Below are 27,251 nucleotides of genomic sequence, written 5' to 3'. Positions count from 1 at the left end.
AAATATTATCTCATTTCATTCTCTAACAACTCTGTAAGGCATATATAATACAATTCCCATTTTTCAGTTGAAGAACTGCAGCAGACAGAAGTTATCACACAGATAACAAGTGTCTGATTCAAGATCTAACTTCAGGTCTTTCTAACTCTAAGTTTAAGACTATTCATTGCATCACCTAGAAGGCCTCTACAAAATAAAATAATAGAAGACTGTACTACTAGCTAGATAAATACAAGAGATATATAAAATTATACATTGATCTTTGAGAATGGAAGAAATAATTGAAACTATTTTCATGTTATTATTTTGGAAAATTTTTCCATCTAAAAATGTAAAACTGAATTTAGTTATTTTAGTAAGATTGTTTTCTGATAAAATTTCATTTTACAAATTTATTCTCCTGCTTTAACTCTTTTTTTTTGTACATGCTTGTTTGATGACAATCCCCAACCCTTATTTTACTCCCATCAATGGACATAATTTGTCTTTTAACTTCATTTTTTCTTGTTATTTTAAAATTTTTACTTAAATATCAAATTTATTCTTCTTACAGTTATAGAACTCAAGGGATTAATGAGATGTGTCCTTTCTATCTTGCTACCTTTATCCTACTATCACTGTTATTTGAAATGTTTTTATTTTAGTTTTATCTAGTTTTTAAATTCATTTTATGATTATATAAATTACAATTAGTTATAATTTAAATAAAGATATTTTATATTGAAAATTATAAGATATATATTTCTATTATGAAAATATTAATTTTATATGTATGATTATTACCGGTAACTTTTAAAGTCGTTGATATTACTAACATTTAACACATCTTAGAATACAAATTATCATTATTAATGATAATTCATGAGATGAAAATAAGAAGAAAGATGTTAAAAACTAGGAACAATATGATTAGGGACATTTCAGCATCTGTCCTATTAATTCCTTATTATTTTGTAAAAGAACAAATGACCAATGATAGGTTCAGAATTAGTATAATAGTTGTTTTTTTTTTTTTTTTTAAATATTCAAGGTTTTGTCCAATGTAAAATGGTTACAAATAAGGAGTGATTATAGGAGGTTTCACATGCACAGAATACTAATTCAGGAAAAAAACAAACAAACAAACAAACCAAAAACAAAACAAAACAAAACAAAAACCTGTAAGTTGTAATTCAGGGGAAAAAAGCTAGCAAATAAATAAAATAAGAACACTTGTACTTCACCTGTCCAAAATACTTTTAAAAATGGTTTTCAATGTATGATTGATGTTTTATAGATTCCTCTTGCTCTTGGAACCAATTTCCTTGCTCTTCACAAAAATGTATCTCTAAACAATGGATTTGTGATGGAGAAGATGACTGTGGAGATGGATTAGATGAAAGTGACTCCATCTGTGGTAAGCCACAATGTAACTATTGTTTAGTTATTTTGAAGAGGACTAATGAAATAATAGCACCTGACATTTAGAAGTGCAGGAATAAGGCCTGAAGATACATATTTCTCTCAAAAAAATCCTAATTATGCCATACAAAATTAGCACATTTTAAATTTTAGCTAGCATATTTGCCAAAAATTTAAGTAAAAATTGAGAACTGTAATGGCTCTAACTTATGATGTAGTTCAATTATATGACTGTATAAAACACTAACTATGGCCTAATAAGGAAAAAATAGGTGATTTTGCTTAACACCAAAGATGTCTTAATCAGCAGATTCAAACCTAGTATTTGTGACTGTCTTTTTTTTTTTTGCCCCCACCACACAAACCTGTATAATAAATCAACCTATATTCTTTCTTTTAACTCGCTTATTTCATAAGCACAAATATTTTCTTTAGCAAAAATTATTGCAACCCCTATACTCCCTTAATCTGGTGTTATTATCACTATCTGACCAGCCTATGTCTTTTTTTTTTTTTAGTTCATATGTCTTTTTTTTAAACCTGTTTTACTTGCTTATCATGTATAATTTTTAATTGGTACTACATTCCACTGTTTGCATTGTCTATGATTCTTTCTATTGCCTCTTACATAATTAATGGTTTTAATTTTCTAAAATGGCAGTGTTCTATAATTTACAGTTACATAAAATTCCAGAAGAATATTATATAAAAGTAAGGTTTTTGCAACAGTGAGAAGTTTGGGATAATTAAAAGCATTGCAAAGTTTTTTCAATGTGATCTATCTCAAAAAAGAATTCCAATTCACTTTGGGTTGAAACTTTATTATTTGAACTACAAGGGAGAGATCTTCATGCTACAAAAATAAAAACAAAATGGCAACTTCCTAGCACAGTGACATAGTATAGCTTCCCAATTAGATCAAGCCAGGGAATTTCTTGAGTCCTAAACTTTTTCTTCAGTAAGAAGCTCACTCATCTTCTATTTTAGGAAGGACTCTAAAGGAAAAAATGATGACAAAGTTTAAATGACACAATATCTTACTCTTCAGTTTGCAACTGCCTCTAGGGAAGTCAGAATGTAACAACCTGTAGCAACTACAATAGGGTATAGTGAACAATATACACTCCGCATATATTCTTGTTGCCTCTGTATGCAGGGGGCAAAAGCAATTGGTGAATGGGTTAGCTTCCGTCAGGGATAAACTGTCCTTGAGTTGTTATACCCCAAGTTTCTCCTATCCCAGAATTGAATTGAAACTACTTGTCCCAGAACCAGGTGTTATGACCAAATGTTGCAATTAGATGTCATTTAGTACAAATTAAGTGAATAATGCCCCAGGCTAGATCATATTCAAGTACCCATGCAGTAATTTCAGTTATATTGCACTACCAATGGGGAGAGGGGAAAGAGAAGGAAAAATGAGTAATCTTTTTCAATTGTTTTTACCTCCAAGAATATGTGGTTTCATTTTTAGTCAATTCTAGACACAGTTCCTCATGCATTATTTGCTGCATCTGCCCAAGATACAAGTCCAGATTGAATCAATGGTCTACCTTTTCAGCAACTTATCATAGTTTGAGAAATGTTTTTTCATCCATTCAACTTTTGTAGTATGGATGGTTGGGAGGATTAATGATGTCCCAGCTACCACATTTCCTTTTTCTTGCACAATAAGGGATACATGCTGTTCACATGTAGTCAGCTAAATATTGTAAGAATGATTTTTGTGGCAACTTTGTGCATCAGGACTGAGGTCACAGTTCCTTTCTTCTCTAAATCTTGCTTTTACAAATTTGGACGTTGTCTGTTAGTTGTGCTTTTTACACTGTTCTTTGTTTGTCCTTCATTAAGAAGATTTTTTTTACATGATTGTAGATTTCACTGAGGAAATATCTAGATAAATCTGAGGTCATCTTTAAATAAGAGTGTTTAGCAAATCTCCATTAGGAAATCCTTTTTTGTTTGTTTGTTTCCTGCATATCACCTAGGACATCTTCAAAATTACTGAAAAACAACTTTAAAATATGTCTTATTGTGTCACACTTTATATAATGTTGTTATTCAGCAGAATATCAAATATCTACCTCACAGTTCTTCCTTTATTTTGTATGATCTTGTTATATACATGAGGAAAATCTTGTCCAAGAAGAACTTTTTTAAGTCTTCATTTTCTCAAAACAATCAAGTGTTTCTCTAAAATCAATAAACACAGAAATATCTTATATTCTCTCCTCCTCTTCAGTCAGGTTGATCTGTGAAGATATATTCACCTATAGTAAAATGCCTATGGAAACTTTCCTGAAACTTCCTTATGTTTAGATTCATGTGTGCATCGCCTCTTCTCTTAATGATATTGTAATGATGAGAAAGTAAAAGTATACAGATGAGTAATATTAATGTGATTTTGGTAGTTTTTCTTTTTACCAGTTTTTATGCCTGATAAAAACACGATATGTGTTCCTCTTCATTATTGGACTTCTTTTGAATTATTTTTTTTACAAAATCTTGAAAACTGATCCCCAACTGCCTTTCAAAATGTTCTACTTCAAGCACAAGTTCCTTCTGAATGTACATATAAGATCTTGCTGAGACAACCGCAGTATGCTGAATAGAGAGAGAAATTTGACTTAAGACTCTTATTCAAATCCTAGCACTGCCATTTACTTGGAATACTTTGGGCAAGCCATTTAACTTTTCTCCGTCTCACTTTTCTAGTGTTAAATGATGACAGAATTTTTTTTGTTTTATTTTTTTACCAGCTTTAGAATTAGGATATTATAACTCCCAATTTTTTCCTAAATGATGTTAACAATTCTTCACATGGCACTTTGGGTACAGAGGTAGAATTCTGCAACTTTATATTTGAAACAACAGTTTGGATAAAGGTGTAGATGTAATGGTCATCCCATTTATAGAGAAAACAAAACTAGAAGCAAATATACTAAAAGACAAGATCAGAATATAGAAAATTCTCCTCCACCAGCTAAATATCCAGGTCAAGTCTAAAAGAATAAAATTGTAAAAATATGAAGTCTTATATTTGGGTTCCAAAATAAAATCAACTTTCTAAAATACAAATCTATTTTTATACTTTTGAAAAGTATGAAAGCCTATATGGGTATGTGTGTCTGTTATGTATGTGTATGTATATGGTCACTAACATGCACAAACATGAATAGATAAATAGATAGATAGCTAGGCATATTTCTTGGTTCCCTAGCTTTTTTTTCTCATAAGAAATGCATTTTTAGTTAAATTTCTCAAAATCTACTGATATTTTCATTTTGAATTTCAGGTGCTGTGACTTGTGCAGCTGATATGTTCAGCTGTTTAGGTTCCCATGCTTGTGTGCCTCATCACTGGCTTTGTGATGGTGAAAGGGATTGTCCAAATGGAAGTGATGAACTTTCTACAGCTGGCTGTGGTAAGCTCTAGTTTTTGCTCAATGAAAAAAACAAACACTATCCTCAGATTTTCTATGTTCATCTTTCTTATCATTTCTCCAGTATTGAACATATAGTTATTATAACAAATAATTAGGTAGGACATGGATATGTGTGGGGGGGAGGTGGTGGGGAGGTATATTTGTGTGTGTGTTTGTGTGTATGTAGTTTGTGTGTGTGTTTGTATATATAATATTGGACTGAAAATTTTCAGTTATGAACTTTGGAATTTCTCTTTCTTTAACTTTCACCAAAATTAAGAATAACACTGGTTTTAGCAATGATTTTATATGTTAGATGTCATTTTTACTTCAATAATCTTACTAATATTTGGTATTTCTCCATCATTATACATTTCTAGTTATATAGTTCCTCTCCCCAGTGATTTTTGTCTATGAATTCCATAAAAAAACAAATAATTTTATTTGGCTATGCTATCTTTGTGTGTTTTTAAGCACAAAGGAGAAAAATAATTCTGTTTTGTTTTAATAGTTTTAGATTTTTTGAACTAGGTGAAAGAGGAGATTTTTGGCCTCAATTGCTACCTATCCCCTAATCACTGAATGAGTGTCACCTCAGTCATACTGAGACCTGTTGAAGACTTTAGCTTAAAAAGGCCAAGGTCTCCCACTGCATCCAGGGCCATCTCCAGTCATCCTGATCCATATTTGGTCACTGGACCCAGATGGCTCTGGCGGGGAAAGTGAGGCAGGAGATTTTGCACAGCCCTTCCTCACTTAAATCCAATCCACTTGCATGCCATAGCTCCCTGGTGTCATGACCCTCTTCAAAAACGAAAGACAAACAATAATAAAACTTTAGTTATTCTGTAATCTGTCCTTATCTTAGATAACTTGATCATTGGTAAACTTATGATATTTATAGAGACATTGTAGTTTTTTCCCCTAAAATGATGTCAGTGATATAGTACAAGAATCATTAAGGCCTCTTTATTTTTTTTTTCAGAAAAGGTGTGTTCCTTGTGTACATATAGGCTATGTGTGTTTGCATGCATGTATAGAGAGAAAAAGAGCAAATTGAGTTACATCTATGTATAACACTATAATGATATTGTTATAGAATTACTTATTCTCATCTTGAAACTGATTCCTGTGAATTGAGAATCCAATCAATACTTATAGGAATTAGACAGTGTATTATATTTCTGGACCTCAGTCACCTTGGAGAGGTTTCAGAGAATTATTTGATGGCTGCAATAATTATAATGGATAAATGTTGCTTCCATGATCCTGAAACATATGTGTGTGTGTGTGTGTGTGTGTGTATCTTTGGATTATTAACTGCAAGGTCACGTAAAGGAGGCAATACAACTTATCAGCTTAGTTAAAACAATTGCACAGGGAATATGGTTCGTTAAAAAATTAAAGTGATTTAAACCAATTCTCATTTTTATATACTCTTTTTATGAACCCAGAATAGTATACTTCATTATTTTTCAGAGGAGTGTATCTTGTACAATGTGTGTTTGTATCTGTGCATGTTTGTGTGCATATGTATAGAGAAGGAAAGGAGAAGAAGTAAACAACTTGAGATTGCATGTATGTGTGCTACTGTGATGATACTCTTGTAGGTTCATCTTGAAACTGATCCATGTGGCTTTAAAGGTTAATGGTACCATTGAGGGCTGCATATTAACTGATCGCGCATGTATTCAGGGAGCCAGATGGTGCCCAAAAGAATTCTTTGTAGTGAATTGTACACTTTGGGAGGCAAATTAACTCTTTTGAGCCACTGGGGTCCCATTTAGTAAACTCTACTGTGATATATTAAATGGTACTCTAGGGGCTTGAAGGAGTTAATGCCAAATAAAGCACTGGTGTCTAAAATAAAGATAGCCGATGAGTTAGAAGTGGAGTGATTAACTTGAATTTCATAAGCCTTCATTAAGTTCAGAGGTTTTAGGCAGAAAAAGAATTAATCTTCACTTTCCTCAGAGGCCCTCATTTATAATGAGCTTTGCAGTTCTATTCATATACTCATCTAGACAAAATTTCATACCTGATATAGAGCTTACATTAATAGTAATCTCCTTTATTGTTGTTTTCTCTTTCTTTACCCCATCCAGGGTTTTAACTTATTTAAAATATTGTCAATTGAAGCAAATTCTCCCAAATAATTGTCATTTAAAAGATTGCACTTAACATATGTGATTTAGAGGAAGAAGATTTTTTTATGCAGAAGGTAAATAATGATAAATGATAAAAATTACAAAAAGACAAAATTTCTCATTTTGATCTCCTGATTTTTTTTGCAGCTCCCAATAATACTTGTGATGAAAATACTTTCATGTGCCATAATAAAGTCTGTGTTCCCAAACAATTTGTCTGTGACCATGATGATGATTGTGGAGATGGATCTGATGAGTCACTGGAATGTGGCAAGTATAAATAACTATAATTCCCAACTAGGAAACTCTCCAACCGAGTAAAAAACGTCTTTTCAAAGATATAATGGAACTGTATTAAAACAAAACACAACAAAAAACACTAAGGGTTCAAAATAGGGAGGAAAGAATATAATTTTATTATATCAGTATATAGCCACATACTATGATAAAAGCAAATACTTAGAAGAATTTTTTTATTCTTTCTTATGAAAGACAAATGTTTGGTTGATTTTAATCACTAAATTGAGGTGCGTGTAGGTGCGCCTGTGCATGTATATTTTTCTGTGTACTCATGCATGATCAAAGCAATCATATTTAAGAAAGGAAAAGGAAGAATCTACTTTGAGTCTCCACAAACTGAATGTACTAATGATATGAACCCCACATACTAAATCTCAATTTTCATTTAGCTTATTTGTATGATTTCTACCAAAGTCTAATTCTTACGCTTCATAGTGGCCATGAAGGTGACCATGAAAATTCTTGAAGGTTGTGGAAGCCAAACAAAAACTGTAAAGGAAATACAATTCAAATCCAAGTCAAGAAATTATGCTTAATACTATTCAATACTACTAAGTTCAATAATCAGTTTAAATGTAATACATATAGGTCCATTTATATGCACATGTGTATACAATACACTATTTATATTTGATGTTTACATATTAAAATACATATTAAATCATTTATATATGTATAGCATCACATAATTTTGTCCAAAATTAAATTGGTTTTCAAATGTCTTTGTAAAAATATTCAAACTAAAATCTGGTATCAAATTGATATTAAAGAATAAATTGCCAATTTTATACATAGGAAAATAGAAAAATGAATATATAATTTAAAATGTGTTGGATATGAATATGCTATCATGAGCCAAAGGAATTTCTTCTTATAGAGCTGATGCCATTTGGGACTTCTTCCAAAATGAGTAGGATGGCTTAATGCTTAGACTATCTTATGATTCCTTTTTCAATTCCCTTTCCAGAACAGAACTTAGATGAATAATATGAGCTTTATTAAAGCACGGTTTTCACCTCTTATGCAAAGATTCTGGATAGAGAAAGATGAAGCCATAGGAAACTCCCCAAAGAGATAAGTCAGCAAATAATGGTTACCTGAATAATTCCCTGATAAGACTGATACTTTTCTGCAAAATTAAAAAAAAAATCTCATCTATATCTTCATAATTTTAATCAAAATTAATTCAAGGAATATGTTTGTTTATAGATAAGTGTATGTATATATTCTTGCATAAGTATACAAATGGATCCATATTTTAGGTGATTAATTGACTTTTTGATTCTAATAATATTTTAAAATTGCTTGTAGTTGGTAAACAAAGATTTTGTCCTTGTTTATACTTATAGATCTGTAAACCTAGTTGTGATTTCCTTAATGCTTTTATCATGGTGAGTAACAATGTTACTCCAATTTGAATATTATTTAGAGGTAAAAAAGCTATTATAGCTTGTGAGATTGATCATTTTAACTGCTTATCAGTATATGCATTTGCAGTGTTTGTAACACATTTATTGCACTATGCCAGAACAAGATTAATCTTTGAAAACTGTGTAATGCCATCTACATTGAATTTCTCCACATCAATGAAGGGTTGTGTTTATACAGATAATAGAAAGCTAGGTATTATTCAACTGATTGGGCTGCATCATTGACTCCTTATCAACTGTTCAACATATTACAGGAAATCTAATTTTTTTTTGCAGGTTTACCAGCTGGGTTTTGGCACAGACTCTCACAACCATTTTCCCTGCAGGAAAAATATAGTATCCCAACCCAGAATGGATAAGACAATAACTCACATAACACTCACAGTTAATATACACAATTAATTAAGTGTTAACTGTAAAGAATGATTATGTTTATAATGAATACATATTCTGTGGAGCATTAAAAATTATTATTGCTTTGTCTCTAGGATATCGTCAATGTGGTCCTGAGGAATTTAGTTGTGCTGATGGGAGATGTCTTTCGAATTCTCAGTGGCAGTGTGATGGAGACTTTGATTGTCCTGACCATTCTGATGAAGCACCATTAAATCCAAAGTGCAAAAGTGCAGGTTCAGAATATATTCATGACATATATTTTTAGTGTTTTCTTTTTTAAAAAAATGGGTTTATCATTCATTTATAAAATATCATTAAAATAAGTTCTGCCTGCCCTTCCCTACAATATATTAAGAAGGTGAATGATATGATATCAATTATATATGAAGTCATGCAAAACATATCTTTGTACTAGCCACAATGGGAAAAAATGAAAAAAAATATGAATTAATCTGTACTTAGATTTGATTGGTTCTCTAACTGAAAGTGTATAGGATTTTTCATCATAAGTTCTTCAAAATATACCACATATGTTTTTGGAAAGTTTTGATTTCATACAATAAACTTAAATTTAATATTTTCATATGTTATAGTAACATGAAATCCCAATCAGGTGCTACTAGGAAAAAAAATTAATCATGTCTAACTTAACAAATAGATGAAGAGTTTGGAGAAAATAATCTGCACAAGCTTTAAAAAAAAAAAAAAAAAAAAATATATATATATATATATATATATATATATATATATATATATATATATATATATAAAAGCCCAAATTATTTGTATATTTAATCTCAAAATGGCTTGCCTGTGTGTGTCTCTTTGAAGGTGGTAAACCATAAGAGAAGTTCATTTGAGTTACATGGAAGGAAGGAATTCATTATTATTTTTAATAGGCAAATTAAAATTAGTTATATCACTGTACTATAGAGAATATTATTATTTCCATAGGAAGTTGTATATTTATTACAAAAATTCAGCATCTTTATGAAAAATATAATTCAAAATTATTATGGAACATAGATGTATATCTGTGTGGTTGTATTGTGCATATTACGACTTTTATGAACATATCCTCCAAATTGCTAGTCTTAAGGAACACAGAATATTCAGATATTGTGTTTATCATAACATTTGCTAGTTTACATGTAAATATATTTTCTTTAAATATGCATAATATTCCAAGTGCTAGAATCATTAAGTTATGAATGGCTTCCAAATTCAACATATCTTCCTGAGTTATATTTGAAATTGCTATTGGTCACTGAAAATGTCCTTCCTCCTCCTATTTAAAAATCTCAATGTTATATTTCTAGGTTAAAAAAGAGAATCCAAGACTATCTACCTATTTTTGTTTCATAATTTGTTAGGACATACTGCTTTTCAGAGACCTATGACTTGAGGGATATGTCAGAGTAGCTTCATGTTTTTTAATTAATTCTTTACATTATAGATCAAAGCAACATTTTCCCATTGGTTTTACTGTAGAGATTTATTGAGGTTTCCATTTTCAAGTTAAATCTTATTTAATGTATCAGAAGCACTCTAGACGCAAGTATGATTTGCTCTTTGGATTATTATGCCCCTTTAAAATATAACATCTGTTAGAAAATATCACACATATTTTTACTATAATTGTGTTAAGTTACTATAATGATATATGTTTATGAATAGTTATAATACAAAGTAAATATAAAGTTATTTATGTTTCATTTCTTTTCTTTTTTCCAGAACAGTCATGCAACAATTCATTTTTTATGTGCAAAAATGGCAGATGCATTCCCAGTAGAGGTCTTTGTGATAGTAAGGATGACTGTGGTGATGGCTCAGATGAGAGAAACTGTCATATAAATGAATGTTTGAGTAAGAGAGTTAGTGGCTGTTCTCAAGATTGTCAGGACCTTCCAGTTGGGTACAAGGTATGTAGCCATAAAATAAAGCAGCTGCATAATGAATTCTAGATTAATTGTAATTCAAGCTATTTGTTTAACACTGCTGATGATTGTAGCACTTTGCTCAGAAAAAAAAAAAAAAAAAAAAAAACAAGGAAAAAAATGAAAAAAAAAAAAAACACAGCTGTTAATATATTGATTATGCCTTGCAACCAAACTAAAATCCAACAGAAAAAGGATTTTCTTTATTTGTTTATTTTCTTATGCAGATAGTATGGGGCCACCAAGATGTGACAGTGATGAGGGAGGGTACACTCTCCCTTTTGTTAGAAGCCAGAACTATTTAACTAAAATCTTGCTTCTGTCTTCTCTTTCAAAGTTAAAAAAAAAAAAAAAAAGGAGGATTAGTATTATTGAGAGGGAATGAAGCCTAATCCAAAAAAATAAGTTCAATAAAGGTGATGCAGATGCTTTGAGGAGTTAGTTTAAAATTAATTCCTTCCTAACAAATTGTTAAAATGGTAGGGGAAATGCCATTCATCTTTGAGAAATCATGGAGGATGAGAAAGGTATAAAAATGTATTTAATATAGAGAGACATAATCTAGGAAATGTTTTAGATATTTTAATTACTGTTTTAGATTCAACCTTGGTCTAAATAAGCTTGAAAAATACAAAGTGTGGATAGAATTGCTTGTATATATTTTAGGATCAAATCTCAAGAATTGAAAGAAACCTCAGATACATCCCCTTCCATTTCACAAATGAGGAAAATGAGTCCCAAAGACCTTGTGGTCACACATTTAGTGTCAGAATACTATTAAAAAGCTATTTCCTTATTCCTTGTCCAATGTTCTTTTCATTAAACTTTACTTACTCTAATAGAAATATTTCCAGTTGATAAACAGATCTAGTGATCAAGAATAACAGCAAAATGAAAAGAAAAGCAACTTGAGAGAAAAGATCTAAATGAGATCAATATGTAAAAAAAATAGTTTTTGCATTAAACACTTTGAAACTGAAATGAGTAAAAAAAAATAATGGCAATAAATATAGCTAATTCAGAAAAATAGGCTGAAGATATTGAGAAATGTTATAAAACTGCTATAGGATGAACCTTCAGGTTTTGAGTTTGTAGTTTTAATAGTTATAGAAAGAAGATTCATCCTATCACATAATAATTTTTGAAAGTAGCCCCCCATGTGTTCGACTAAAATATTTTAATTTTTTTCACCTATCCACATATTGGTGGTATTTGCTCTACAATATATAGAAAAGCAATGGGACACCTTACACTACTTAAGTCATATTGCAAAATACAAAATAAGTCTTTTTGAACATTTAAACACTACTAATGATGTATGGGAAAATTTGCTTTGGATATATTTTCTAATGACATCATATATAAAGGAAATATACAGTATTATCCCATCTCTAATGTTCAACAGCTTGTTACTACCTTCTTTCACTTCATCCTTCCTTTTCAGTTCTTAATAATATTCTAGGCAACTGTGTGAATTTGGGCAAATTATTTAGCTTTGTTTGTCTCAATTTTCTCATTTGTAAATGAGTTGAAGAAAGAAATGGAAAATCACTCCAAAAAAAGGCCAAAAGGATTCACGAAGAGTTGGACATGACTGAACAATGAGGAAGTTCTGGAAATTATTCCTCTGAAATCTATTTTATATCTCTCTCTTCTCTATTCTAATTGTTACCAATATCATAAAGCACCATCTCTCTCATCTCCATCCTCTACTGCCATTACCACAAATCTGGATTTTTAAAAAACAACCTTGTAACAACTTTCACACTTTTTAACCTCTCCATCCTTTATCTTTATACTAAACTTCTTGTTAGTTTTATTTATTTGTTTATTTGTTATTTATTTTGTTGTTTATTTTCCTTTGTATATAAGTGGCCATGTCAGTTCTTTCCTTAAAAACCTTCAATATTTTTGAAGAAATGTTTCAAATTCATATTCAAAAAATGTTTTTGAAGAATATGTCTCTCTGCAGAGTTATTTCATGCTATTCCTCTCTTATTACATTGTGAGTCAGCCTAACTTTATTATGCTCTTTATTTTTCTTTCAAAACTAGTACATTGTTATCTCTATGACTTTGATCATTCTCTTCTTCATGTCTGAAATATGATCCCATAAACATTAAATATGCATCTACCTTATTCAAGGCACTGTATCTGGTCACAGAACAAAAAGATAAAAGCAAAATAATTAGTTACACTCTGGAAATGTAGTTTTCATAAGAGACACTATGTTTTACATGCACAAATGTTCGGTGTTTTAAGATGGTAGAAATCACAACATTGGCAGTGGGATGGGTGCTGAGATATGATTTCATTGAGAAAGTAGCACCAGAATTTATATATTAATGAAATATAAGGATTCTAAGTGGCAAAATTAAGGAGGCAATGCATCACAGGAATGGAGAAATAGAATATTTATGTTCCTTATCGCTTCTATTTCACAGGGATTCTTAATTATTTTTCTGTTAAAGACCTTTATGATATTTTGGTGAAGCCCTGCACCATGTTTCAGAATAATATTTGTAAATGTATAATAACCTACTAATGACTAATAATGACAGCAGTTTGCATTTACAGAAAACTTTAAGATTTTCTAAATACTTTATAAATATCTCATTTGATTCTCACAAAAAACCTGGGAGGTAAGAGCTATTATTATCCCTATTTCACAGATGAAGAAATTGAGGTAGATGGGGGTTAATGACATGGGTCATACCATTAGTGTCTGAGATTGAGACACTATGCTATCAAAATACAAAAATATATAAACATTATTTTAAAAGGTTCATAGATCTTAGGTTAAGAATCTCTATTCTAGTGAATTCCTACCAATCTTTATTTTAGCAAATTAAATATTACTTCATTCCTTTTCACTTTTCTAGTAGCCCTAGTCATTAATATCTACTCTCTTTATGTACACTTTAAGTTTACAGATTTTTATATGTTTACTAAATATTATTTTATTACATATATTTTATTACATATTTTATTACATACATATTTCTATGTATCTTGTCCCTTTATTCAATAAATAATTTGTTTCAATGAGTTAGGCCTTGTATACAGTTTGAACTGGTTCATCTAAGTCTACTGTTAAGTTTTCAGTTTGAAAATGTTTGCATCAGGAACTAGTAAATACAACAATCAGTGCTGGATTTATTGATTTTTTGAGTGTCTATAATCAAAATGTTAACAATACAGATTTTTTTTCAAGTATATGTTGCATAGATAGCAGGTTGTTAAACATTTACCAGCATATAACTGTGTGCTATATCAAATGAGATTTTTGTAAAGCACATAGTTATGTTTGTCACTTGGTAAGTACTTAATAAATACTTATTTATTCTATTCCTTTCCCTTGTTTTTTTATTCTCCCTCTCCTCTTTCTTTCCCTTATTTCTTTTTATCCTTTCTTCATTTTCTCCTTCCTTCTTTCCTTCCTTTCTTCCAGATTTTTTTGCTTTTTTCCCCCTTTCTTCTCTTATCTCTTCTTTCCTTTTCTTTTTCCTCCCTCCATCTCTCCAAACTTGCTTTCCTTCCTTCCTGCCTTCCTTCCTTCCTGCCTGCCTGCCTGCCTTCCTTTCTGCCTGCCTTCCTTCCTTCTTGCCTTCCTGCCTTTCTTCCCAAGTGCTCAAAGTGATTTAACTAAATCCTTAGAAAAGGCATAGATGAGAGACTAAAATAATATATTACATTCTCTATGGTTTGAAAGTCTTTAATGAATATCACTGGATTTTGAAAATCTTTTAAGTAACTTTTTCTTACACTAAACTTCAAGTTAGACTTTTCTATTTGAAATAATATATTATAAAAACTTATACTTTCACAAGACATTTTTAAAGTGATAAAATTCAGGTAAAACATATACAATAAGATGTTTATTGCATTTGTTTTTAAAATAGCTTGACAGGTATTTTTGCTAACCATCTTTCTAGGGGAATTGGAGGAAGAATTTCAGTAATCCATTCATTTCTCTTTATAATATTAGTGTAACATAGTAAAAAAAATACTCCTTTAAACTGCATGATAAAATGAAAATTGCTTACAAAAGCAAGATTCAGACCTTATAGTCTGTAAAACATTTGTACGTTTGCAGTAAATAAATTGTATTTAACAATTCCAAAGGGAGCAATAACATTTTAAGTAAAGAATCTCATTTTGACAAAAAATGGATAATTCATCCTGTTAGATAAATGTACTTCTAAAGGAACAAATATGCTTCTGGTGGGTATATTACAACTAAAGTAATTGAGATCATTAAATATCACCTCTTATTTGGCTTGATTTCTATTTGACTTAGGGGAAACCTAGGAAAGTATAAAATATTAGTTTTAGTATGGCTAGAATATGAGCATGTACTTTCTGGTTGTGTCTTTTTTATGGTGATGAGAGAAGGAATTCGAGGCAAAGACATTAATCAAAAAATTCTATCAGAACATACAAAATCATAAGGAAAAGGAAAGTAATATTAAATCTTGATTACCTTCATGAAAATTTGAGTATATACACACATATGGGGAATGAGCATAGTATTATATGTATATGTATGTGTAGATACATACATATAAATATGTGAAAATACATATATGTAAATTGACATGCATTGTGAATATATTTGTATGTATTATACAAAGTTGTATATGTATCAAAATCTGCCTGTCGGTCTATCTATTATGAAATCAGACTTGACTGGTAAACTTACTTATTCAACTAAATTTTCTAATCACTCTGACACATAATGGGGTCTCATTTTGACTTCAAAAATATTCTGCTCTGCAACTAATATTGATACTAAAGAAATGTGTCACATCAGCTAATATATTACCTTGAAATTCTTCCCAGGGAATTAATTATTCCACCACTACTTTGCCCTTCCAAGAGATAAGTCTATGAAATACTTCCCTTTGGGTTTTCCATATATTACTGTAGTTATCCCCTAAGCCCTGCCCTTTTAATTTAATCTAGAGAAAAGAAGACTTTAAAGGGACAGTTGTCGTGTATTTGAAGAGGTACCACTTAGAAAAAATATAAACAAATAAAAAGATATATATGCATAGTTCTACTAGATAGATCTTGAAGTATTGAATAGAAATTGACAAAAGGAAAATTTAAGCTTGATGTGGAAAATATTATTAAGAGTAATCCCTAAAACAAAATGGATAGCGTCAGTGAATAGTTCATTTTCTCTAAATCAAAGTCTCTAATGAAAAGCTGTATGGCTACTTTTCAGTTATTTTGTAGAGGGGATTCCTGTGAAAAGTAAAAAGAATGTTGACAGATCCTCCTCAAAGTAGCTTATTGAATTCCATGGCCTGCAATTTATGCTCTTAATATGCCATAAACTCTCTCTGTAATTTACAGTGAAAACTGAAGCAGCTTAAATAAAGCACTGAAATAGAAAGACCTAGATTCAAATTTTACCACTTACTTGTGTTTCTAGGCATAACATTTAACCATTCTGAAACTTTAAGCAACTCTCTAAAACTTATCTATTAAGATGTATTGACAAAATCGCAAATACTTGATGTATGTTAGATAAAACCTTGTGAGTCACCCCCCAAAGAAAACTTCCAAGAGTTCACACTCAAACCTATGTTCAATCCCTCTTTTTTCTGCTGAACTTTTCTCTCCACATATAGGTACATAATACATCTATACAAACACACTCATAAATATGTGTATGTGTGTGTTTATATATATATATTATATATATATATATGTATATATATATATATATATACATATATATGACATTTATTCTCTGTTTTCATGTAATGGTAGAAAATTATCTATTATATGATATTCTTAATTTTACATTCTTGATCTTGTTGTGTGAACAGAGCTCTGAAATTGGAGTAGTACTAGCAAAAAATAAAAGCTCCATCAACAATTAGATGAGATTCAACATTCATACTGTTGGACTGTTGAATAACATACTGTTTCCTCATGGTGCAATTGCTGACTTATACTTTCTCTGAAGGAAGTAGGACAAAACAAACCAGATGATCCATGTCTCAGAGAAAATACATGGAGAGCCTAAATTAGTGGAATTATTGATATAGCAAAATTTATACCATGTTTAACACTTGCTTTCCTTTAGATAACTTAAATAATTGTGACTAATCAAATCATATAAAATTTAGAAATTTTATTGAGTACCCAAAACCTGTTTAAAACTTGTGCTAGAAACTACAATTAACAAGAGAATGAAAATTTTATAACAGTTGAATAATATCAATTTAATATTGTCACTGTTAAGTTAATATAATTCATGTCCAGGTAATCAGAAGAATTGGATTCTTGTCCCCAGTTGTTTAATCTTACTGGTCTCTGTTTTAATATGTAAAATGAGAATAATAAATTTGATTTTTCTCATACTTCTGAAAGTTGAAGAGATAGTATATATGAGTATCCTTTGTATAATGACATGTAAATGATGATTATTCTTACCTCAAGGCAATATGGTGGATAATATATTGAACTTAGAGTAAGAAAGAATCTTTTTAGCAGTGTGACCCCAGGCAAGTGTCATTCTCTATGAGCATCAGTTTTCTCACTATGTAAAGGGAAGAATAAGACTTCCCTCCCAGAATTGTTTTGAGAATAAAATGAGATGATAATTTTAAGTGTTGTGTAAACTATAAAACTATAAGAAATTACAAATATTAGCTTGGGTCATTTTATTTTTAAAAGACACTAAGGAAAGGACAGTCTATCATGCAGAACTGGGTCTAGCAATTCTAGTGCTATGGTCAGGTACACAAAGCATATCATAGGAAAAACAATAGCATAAGAAACAGATTCAGTTGATAAGGAAAGAGAGAACTTGGTTTTGGAGACATCTGTCCCAATTTAGGAAGAAATCCAGGGAAAGAGAGAGAGAGATCTCAGGATTTGGGGGACACTACTATCAGGGAAATGGGTAGGTCAAACTGGGCCAGGGAGAAGGAGCTCAGTTGAGATACAGAAAAAGCAGCAGCAAAAAAGCAAACAATCTTGTAACTTTTTATTTTAATTCATCGTATTTGCTCATCAAGAGATGAGTAATTCTTCTCTACTTTATGAAGGTATAAGCAGTATCAACACAAAATTTTGTTGGATTCTCTGACTTCATGTCCTAGTCAATCTACCTCTAACCCTATGTACACACAGTCATAGGTCTGTATTTATAAACTATTTTATAATGATATTGATAATTAGTGACAGTTGGAAAATTTATACATATGTAATATCTATGTATTTATTAATTTATAGTTTATAAAATAAATCATCCCATTTTACTCATATGTGAATATAAACATTCTAAGTCTTTGTTACAGATAATGGATTGATTTTTTTTCTAACCTACTTAGTGTAAATGCTGGCCTGGATTTCAATTAAAAGATGATGGTAAGACATGCATGGACATGGATGAATGCTCTTCAGGTTTTCCTTGTAGTCAGCAATGCATTAATACATATGGAACCTACAAGTGCCTCTGTACAGAAGGGTATGAAATACAACCAGATAACCCAAATGGCTGCAAATCACTCTCAGGTAGGCCATTGAATTTATCCATGGATATAACCCAAATATAAACACTTTGAGTTTTGGAGACTCCCTTATTACCTATTTTCCTTTGACTTTCTTCCAAGAAAGCAAAATCAATTCTGGCTTACTAGGATATAGGAATCTGCTTTGCTACAATTTTGTGTGCTTTACACATATTACTTTGTGCATAATTACAGTGTATTATGATATTTTGAATTATTAAGTACTCACTGGACTTTGGGAGTGTTCAGAAGCAACAGAAAGAAGTATATCTGGCATCATTGCTGTGTCAGATGTTCCTGGGAATAATTTTGGCCTAGAATGTTAAAAAAAACTTACTAGGATATGCCTTTGAGCTATAAGGCTCTTTTTTACTTTCTGCCCCATGAAAAAAACAAAGTTATGACATATCTTGCCTCATTTTTGCATGTGATATATAAAAAAATTGGTTTGTTTTTATGTTAAATCACTAGTAAATTAAATCATGACACATGCTGCACCTATATTATAAAGGCGTATTGTCTACTATCAATTTGTGAAAAGCTACAAGAAATAGAGTAGAGAAACTGTTCTTTGACTAGTTAGCAAAGTTCATCAATGAGGGGAAAAATCTATTCCAATTAGAATTCTAGATTATTTGGGGGCTATCCCCAGATCCATTTTGTTGATTCTTTAGCCCCACTGATTTACCCATTCTGTTTGTAGCTATTCTCCCTTCCTGCTAGAACTTTTATCAATTACTGTGGAGTCAGAAATGGGAAGGAATTGAATCTGGGAACTATTTCATGTAAGCTTGTACAAAGGTTTTGTGGATGGACCTGGGGAAAGCTGTGACTAAAATGGAGATTTTTGGATAACATATACAAGTCATAGATATCCCCCAAAATGTCCTCTCTGGCATTACAAATTACTATATATGAAACATTAATTTCTATTGTTGAAAATCTCAATTTTTTAAAAAGGAAGAAAAATGTTTTGTTTGTGAAAAATAATTAGAAAGTTTTGTCAACACAATTATGCTTTATTGTAGTTGAAAAAGTCTAGACCTTTTAAAAAAGTTAGACGGGACCTAATAAACTATAGAACACATTTTGCAAAGCATAAAACAAAATCCAATTTACATATTTGTGAGAGGAACAAACATCATTGATTTAAGGAAACACTATCTACTGTTGAAGACCAGAAACTATTATTCAATTTGTATCTTAGACAGCTTCTCTAGTTAGTAAAAGGTTAAGAAACTTCCTCAGGGTCATACAGTAAGGATGAATTAGATTTGAATTCAGGACTTTCTGATACTAAGACAAGATTTTCTATTTACTATAATAGTCTCACCAATATGCATAGTGTCTTATCTAAAATTGAAAGGATTTAGCCTAGTCAGTAAATTCTTCATTTTGCAATAAATAAATAAATAAATAGATAGATAGATAGATAGATAGATAGTTTTATAAGGGAAAGAAAGTATCTTTAAGATTAGTTGTCCAAATAAATGGTATCCCAAATAATAAGACACATTTATCATGCTAATAAATTTTGCTTAGGAAGTCAGCCTAGATGATGAGAAGACTACAAAATGCCTGACAGTATATTTAAGGGCTTATCAGATCTTTATCCCATCTAATTCTAGGCTTTACAGATAAATAAGGAGTTTACAAAAATATGATAGGGTAGGAAAAAAACAGTTTCAATGAGTTAGAAAATAAGAGTCCTAAAGAAAGGCAAAAAGAACTTTCATAATGAAGTCTTGAGGAGACAAGTATAGAAGAAATTTGCTAGTCTCCCTCAAGAAAATGGAAAACTTCTAGAAATACTATTATTCCTTGAATGAGGATAAAATAAAAAGTTTATTGGGCAACTTCCATTTCTCTACAATTTGGGATGTATCTATAATGTGAGATCTTCTGACTATTTGTGGCTAATAGTTTAAGAAGATTATATGTATATATATGTATGTATATGTAAATATATATTTAAAAATTTACATCATTATATTCACACAGCTAAAATAATTGAGATTGGAAAAAGTCAACAATGTTAAAGAAAAGTAGTCTAATGTATTATTTTTCTGTTTATTTAGATAAAGAGCCCTTCTTAATTCTTGCAGACCATCATGAAATAAGAAAAATTAGCACTGATGGATCCAACTATACACTGTTGAAACAGGTATAATGGCATGAACATGACTGATTTTTTAAAATATTTATTGATTTGATTTTATTTCCTGATGGACATTGGGAAGCAAGCAGCATTGTTACTACTTGGGAAATGTGAGGATTTTTTTAGTCTTAATATAGAAACTTTGATAGTGTATTAAGGTACACATATCTATGTGGGGATACAAAGAAAAATAAAATGTTATCCCTGCTCTTACTAAATTGGATCCAATGTGGAGATGACATGTATAAAGTAACTATTATACATGGTAGAAATTAAAGGAGTTATAAGAGAGATACAGACAACTGTTAGAGTTCATAAAAGGGAGAGAGAACATCCAAAGCTGGCCTGGCATTGAAGAACATGGCTGAAGATGACATCCTTTATGAATGGTGGGTGGTAGGGTACTATTAAAACTTAAATAAACTAGAAATGGACTTCATTTGGATGCCATGGAACTTGTAATCTAGACAGAGGAATTTCATATCAGGGCCTATCACACTTACTGCAGCTCTTCAATTTTCCTTTCCAACTCTATAGTTTACAAAGTACTTTTCTCAAAGTGGCACCATGTGGTTGGTCGTTCAGGCACTGTTATCATCAAATTATAGATGAGGAAATGGAGAATACTAGAGCTAAAGTGATGTGGTCAGTGTGGGACCTGAAATTCAACCTCAGATTTCTAATTCCTAGTTCACAATTCTTTTTGCTCTACAATTCTAAAATAGAGTTATCAGAAATACCAGCCTCAGATTCTTAGTATTTTCCAATCCCTATTTCTTTTTAAATGTCCTGAAAGAAATAAAATCATGTTTCATTAACTATTATTTTTGTGGGAATAGCAATTAACATACATGGAAATACCTATGACCTAGGAGGGGAAATTTCAGCAATGCAGGCTACTACTATTTTGTGTCAGAAGTGGGAGAAGGGTGGGAGACAGGAAAAGAATGAGCATTTATGTAATACCTCTTATATTCAGACCCGGGACTAACTGCTTTATAATCAGTAGCTCATCTTACTCTCACTACAACCCTGAGAGGTGATTTTATTATTCCCATTTTACATTTAAGGAAACTGAGATAAACAGAGATTGTGTAAATTACTCAGCATCACATACAGCTAGTTAAGTTTCTGAGGTTGGAATTAAACTCAGATCTCCCTGACTCCAGGCCCAAAACTCTACTGTGCTGCTGAGCTGCCTTAAATCCAGACCCTCTTGGATTTGAAACCATCTCTCCAGGGGAAACTTTGGCATTGAGTCTCCCTGGATTTAAGTTGACTGTCTTTAGTAAACAGAGGCAGAATCTGTCTCTATTCTTATATTTGAAGGTTATCAAGCTTTTGATTCACTGTAATAACCTTTTAGAATCAAAGGTCATCCCTAAACCTCAAGGACGTTATTCTAAAGCTTAGTTATATCTATGCATGCTAGACCTTAAATATATATACACCAAATTTAGAAAATGTGTTTTTAATAGCTTAGGGTTTTTTTTTTTTGAATGAAAATTAATCAAGCAGCTTCAGAAATGCTAACCAATTCAATTTAAACAGTACCTTTTATTCTAGTGAAATTGTGTGGAGAAACACAACACAATTTCCCAAATTAATCATCTTGAACCAAAGGGTGCAAATCTTCAGCTAAAGAAATGAGAGAAGCAAATAGGATTTTGATGAAACCAATTTTCAGTTCTGAAACCACTGGGATAACTGCAGCTTTCAGACATTACTTTGGCCATGCCCCCTAGCTGTTTTAATGTATCTTCCTTACTATTCCTTAAAGGGAACAATACATTCTTCTTTTCCATGGATACTATTTGTAGTAAAACTTTTGAAAAAATTGACAGGCTTGGTGATATGGAAATATATGTGTATATATATATATATATATATATATATATATATATATATATATGCACACATATGTGTATATTTGTAATATAGATACATATTTACATCATGAATTTTATATAAAGAGAGTAATTATAATAGTTTGCACTTATCTAGCACTTTTAGGTTTACAAAATGTTTTAAAAATATTAATTCACTATTTTTACAAAAGTCCTTGGGGATAGGTACTATTATTTTACTGACTGAGGAACAAAGATAGACAGAGATTGAGTGATTTGTTCAGGATCACACACCTGAAAGTGACTTAGAAAGGATTTGAACTCAGATTTCCTAACTCCAAACCCAGTGTAAAGAAATGTGTGTGTATGTGTGTGTGTGTGTACATATTTATTCATATAGATATATTCATAATGTAAATTCATTTACATGTGTTTGTGCCTCCAATTAATTAAAGTTTATATGTCAAATTCAAATTGGACTTAATTATCTAAATTCATTAATGTAAAGAAACAAGTAGCATAATTTTGGCATCCATGAGTGATTATTTGTTGAAGTTCTATGCGCAATTATGTGTTTCTAATATAGTTTCCCTTCAGTGCTTCACAACTATCATTGTTAAATTGTTCCTCCTGAGAAAAATAGCATTGCGGTAGGAAGGATATTTGTAGGTTGCTATTGAAATAAATTAATTACTTGAATCTGTCTAAAATAAAATGGTTATAATTTAGAAATTTCTATAAATCTATATACTTAGTGGCTAGGTAAGTGTAGCTAAATTGATTGATCTAAAGTTTGCTTATGTATTTAATGTGTGCATAGTGAGGATATCCAGGTACTACTAATTTATTCTGTCAAGTTTTATAAAGATTTATGAAGCACAGTAAGTACTGGTTAGCATCTGCCATTGGTAATAATGTACTATTTTTAGGAAACAAAGAATTTCTAAGGAAGGGCACTGAGAGAAGAAGTAACTTGTCCAGAGTCACAGAAATAAAATTATTAGTAAGGATACTCCAGATTTAATTGGTTTTCTAGTACAGGAAAAGACTTACATTGAACTTTTGGATGATTCTTTATCGTAATCAAAAGGAATATGTTTGTGTGGAGCTCAACACTCTGGTTCTCTGTTGCAATAAACAGAGAACAGAATGTTTCTCATATGAAACTGATTTATTAATATAGGCATTTTGTTCTAACCTACTGATATTATCATACATGCCTCAATAAGCCCTAAATATCTAAGCTTATTTAGCCTACAAAATGTTGTTTTATAGATTAGCCACTTTGAAGTCTTCCCACTCTCATTTGGGTTTTTCTTAGCCAAGATTTTAGAATGTTTTGTCATTTCCTTTTCCAGTTCATTTTACAGATCAGGAAATTGAGGAAAACAGGGTTAAGTTATAGCTTGTCACATAGCTAGTGAGTATCTGAAGCTGGATTTGAATTCAGATCTACCTGATTCCAATTCGAGCTCTCTATCCACTCTGCTATCTAGCTGTCCATCCACCTGAGCTTTAATTAGAATTACACTTGGTCTGTTGATATAGTGTGACAGTGTGTTTCACTGAGGACTTTACCCACTGGCATGCACCCCAGTTAATTATTAATTCACAAGTTTTTTTTACATATTCATAAACAATTCCTGAACATTGAAAAGCCAGTTGGTGTGCTTAAAACTCTGACCTAAGATCTTTTAGTCCACTGAGCTAGTAAATCTATAAACACAAATAAAAGGTTAGAGTTAAAATAACCTCTAAGCAATCATTTGAACAACTATGTAGCTAAGAAGATGCCCAGGATCTGGATACACAATCCCCAAATCAAATCAGTCAGACTGCAGAACTGCCAAACCAAAGATCTGTAGCCGCCAGAAACTCATCAACTGCATTTCTGTTATGTTGCCTGCTAAAAAATGCATAACCATTAGTCTGAAGGGAGACATTTCTTCACATTTCAACCATGTAGAATAATCAGATGATGATTACCCAGTTCCCTTTCCGCCAAATCCACACCTAAGGTTATATGTTTTAAATTCTAATATGATACTGTATTGCCTAAGGGGCTATTTGAAGCATGAAAAGGAAGGAAGCTCATCTATGTTGTTATTGGGACAAGAGCATATGGGGAAACTAAAATGTCTAAGCCTTCTCCCCTGTCTTTCAAATGATGTCTATGCAAAGCTACCTTAAGTCTTTAGAGAGATTTTTTTTCTACCCACCTGATTCAGAAATGCAACTTCCCCTACCATTTTTAGTCATCTAACCAATCAGATTAGGAAACATACTCCAAACTAAAATAAGATACTAGTATTCACATTAATCTCCTTAAAGACAAAGTTAATATTAAGTGGGTTTTTTTTAATCTTTATCTAATAACAGTTTTGTGTTGCCTATTCTGATTATTTTTCTAAATAAATCATGAAGCCATCTTAAGTATATTGTATACTAAGCTATAAACATACTGGGTTTTTTTTATTACTTGTAAACATTGTTTACTTTGGCTATCATCATAATGACATTTGCTTATGAATATATGATTGTTCATATTGCTGTGAGCTCCTAACATGTTTGGAAAAATAATTGTCTAAAATAAAATGTCAAAATAAAATAATATTTTAAATTTTGACTTTTTTAATTCTAGGGATTAAACAATGTGATTGCTATAGACTTTGACTACAGGGAAGAATTCATTTATTGGATTGATTCCAGTCGACCCAATGGTAGTCGGATAAATAGGATGTATCTAAATGGAAGTGACATTAAGGTAACTAGAAACTAACAGAGATTGAATTACTAGAATAATGTTATTAGTATGGTTGAATGGAAGAGGTAATGTTACTTGATGGTAATGAGCCAACTTTTGTAGGGATTTAGATTGGTTTAAAATTCACATGTATACATTATGGTTTGAGAAACACTTAAAGGGTAATAGGACACATTTTCATGCTTATATTTCATTAGGGCACAATATATGTGATAAGATAAAATCAGACTGGGTAAATATAATTTGAGCTTTTTATCACAACCCTAGAAAATGATGGATGCTTCTGGTTTTAGTTAATTACAATCCAAGATTCAATTGTCTTGATTTATATAGTATAGTATAAGTTAAACTTGAGAACTAGTAATTACAGAATTAAATGGAAGATTCTAGATTGAAAACATAGCAGTATGAGACATAATTCACAACAGATGGGGATAATTGAAGATATCTATGTTAGATCATCAAAGTTCTTATTAATACTATTAGAATGAAATTTCAGATATGGAAAGTTGGTCAAATCAGGATGTGTTGTCTCCCTTTCCTTTTCATCCTGGGTTTTAAAGACATATATTGTCTGTCATTCTACAGTCTGCTATAAAGCAATTTCTAAGTGTAAAGAAAATAGCGATATTAGCTGTTTTAGATAACCTAATTTAAAAGACGCTGCATGAGTTTTTCTTTTGGGAAAAAGGTTTTAGATGTTTTAGAAATGCCAAAAACAACTAATTAATTCAAATATCTCACTAAAAAAGAAATGAGTCAACCCCCACCCTTCCACAGTGATATTGTTGTTTAATTGGGTCCAACTGTATTTGGAATTTTCATGGCAAAAACACTGGAGTGGTTTGCCATTTTTTTCTTGAGGAAACTGAGGCAACTAGGGTTACAGGACTTGACCAGATCACACAACTAATAAGTGTCTAAGGGTAGATTTTAATTCATTTTTTTCTTGACTCCAGTGTAAAGGGCTAGAACTGAGCAAATGCAAGGTGACCTAGCACATAGGGCTAGTTACCAATTGGACAATTCTCTATTAACATATGCTTGGAGAATGACCCTCCCCAACTATTCTGTGCTGAATCAGTGGGTGTGGATAAAGAAAGAAAAGAGAGAGATGAGTGGAGTAGGACAGGGAGGATCATTCTTTTGGCAGTGGAGAGAGAGAAAGGAGGTGTGGAGATTGCTAGATCTAATCCCCTGACAGTGACCCCAAAAAGACCAAAAAGACCAAGAATAAAGAATTTTGCTTGTCCTAACTGTGTCTGATTCTAAGATTTCTAGGATAACAACACTCCAGATTTAGTGTTTCTTCCATTGCACCACCTTGCCTTCCACATGGTCAAACGAAATAAAGTCAATTAAAATCTTCTACTTTTCTATGGTTGGCTTAAGTTTAACTTTACCTCTGAAGATCATGTCTTTGATCAAGGTAATATCAAATAATGCAGATAAGACTCTTTGGTATTGTAGATAAAGCAGTAATGATTTTATTGTAATACCTTTCACATTTCCAAAGTTGCACTCAACTTTATTATAGTCTGGTGCGAGGCCACAAAATTGCACGTAATGCTTCCTTCTTCCCTAGAACTTCCTGCTTCCTTGGTCACCTATGAAGTAATTGGCCATTCCTCAGTATATCCTTTTATGAAAGTAATAGTGACTTGATGCCAGTTTAGACCTTAAAATCATACAACACAAACTGTTTCCATCCTCCAGTATACTGTGTATATTTCATTGTCATAAATGATGTCTTCAAAGTTTTCTTTTGCTAGCATTGATTTTGGCTAATTTTAATTACTGTTATAAATCGTATCCACATGACAAGTACCTGTAGATTCAAAATAATGACCGCAAAGAAACTGATTTTTCTTCTCTTCTCTATAATTTATCCATACAATAAATAGAAATGAACCCC

The 27,251-nt window shown here is 31.2% G+C and overlaps 1 protein-coding gene across 3 annotated transcripts in view; it reads left to right on the top strand.

Annotated features, from left to right (window-relative positions):
• The window catches only part of LRP1B (LDL receptor related protein 1B), a 2,473,587-nt gene that overhangs the window by 2,110,955 nt on the left and 335,381 nt on the right, over positions 1 to 27,251 (top strand). For all 3 annotated transcript variants that reach the window (XM_074301983.1, XM_074301982.1, XM_074301981.1), the window contains 8 exons: positions 1,277 to 1,396; positions 4,697 to 4,825; positions 7,120 to 7,242; positions 9,191 to 9,331; positions 10,833 to 11,020; positions 18,388 to 18,571; positions 20,646 to 20,731; positions 25,214 to 25,336. In XM_074301983.1, the coding sequence (XP_074158084.1) occupies positions 1,277 to 1,396; positions 4,697 to 4,825; positions 7,120 to 7,242; positions 9,191 to 9,331; positions 10,833 to 11,020; positions 18,388 to 18,571; positions 20,646 to 20,731; positions 25,214 to 25,336 (1,094 nt within the window). The remainder of the gene's footprint in view (positions 1 to 1,276; positions 1,397 to 4,696; positions 4,826 to 7,119; positions 7,243 to 9,190; positions 9,332 to 10,832; positions 11,021 to 18,387; positions 18,572 to 20,645; positions 20,732 to 25,213; positions 25,337 to 27,251) is intronic.

The sequence above is a fragment of the Sminthopsis crassicaudata genome, chromosome 3 (genome assembly GCF_048593235.1).
Source record: "Sminthopsis crassicaudata isolate SCR6 chromosome 3, ASM4859323v1, whole genome shotgun sequence".
Lineage (NCBI taxonomy): Eukaryota > Metazoa > Chordata > Mammalia > Dasyuromorphia > Dasyuridae > Sminthopsis > Sminthopsis crassicaudata.
The sequence above is the reverse complement of the archived record's forward strand: the minus strand, read 5'-3'. Positions and strand labels throughout refer to the sequence as shown.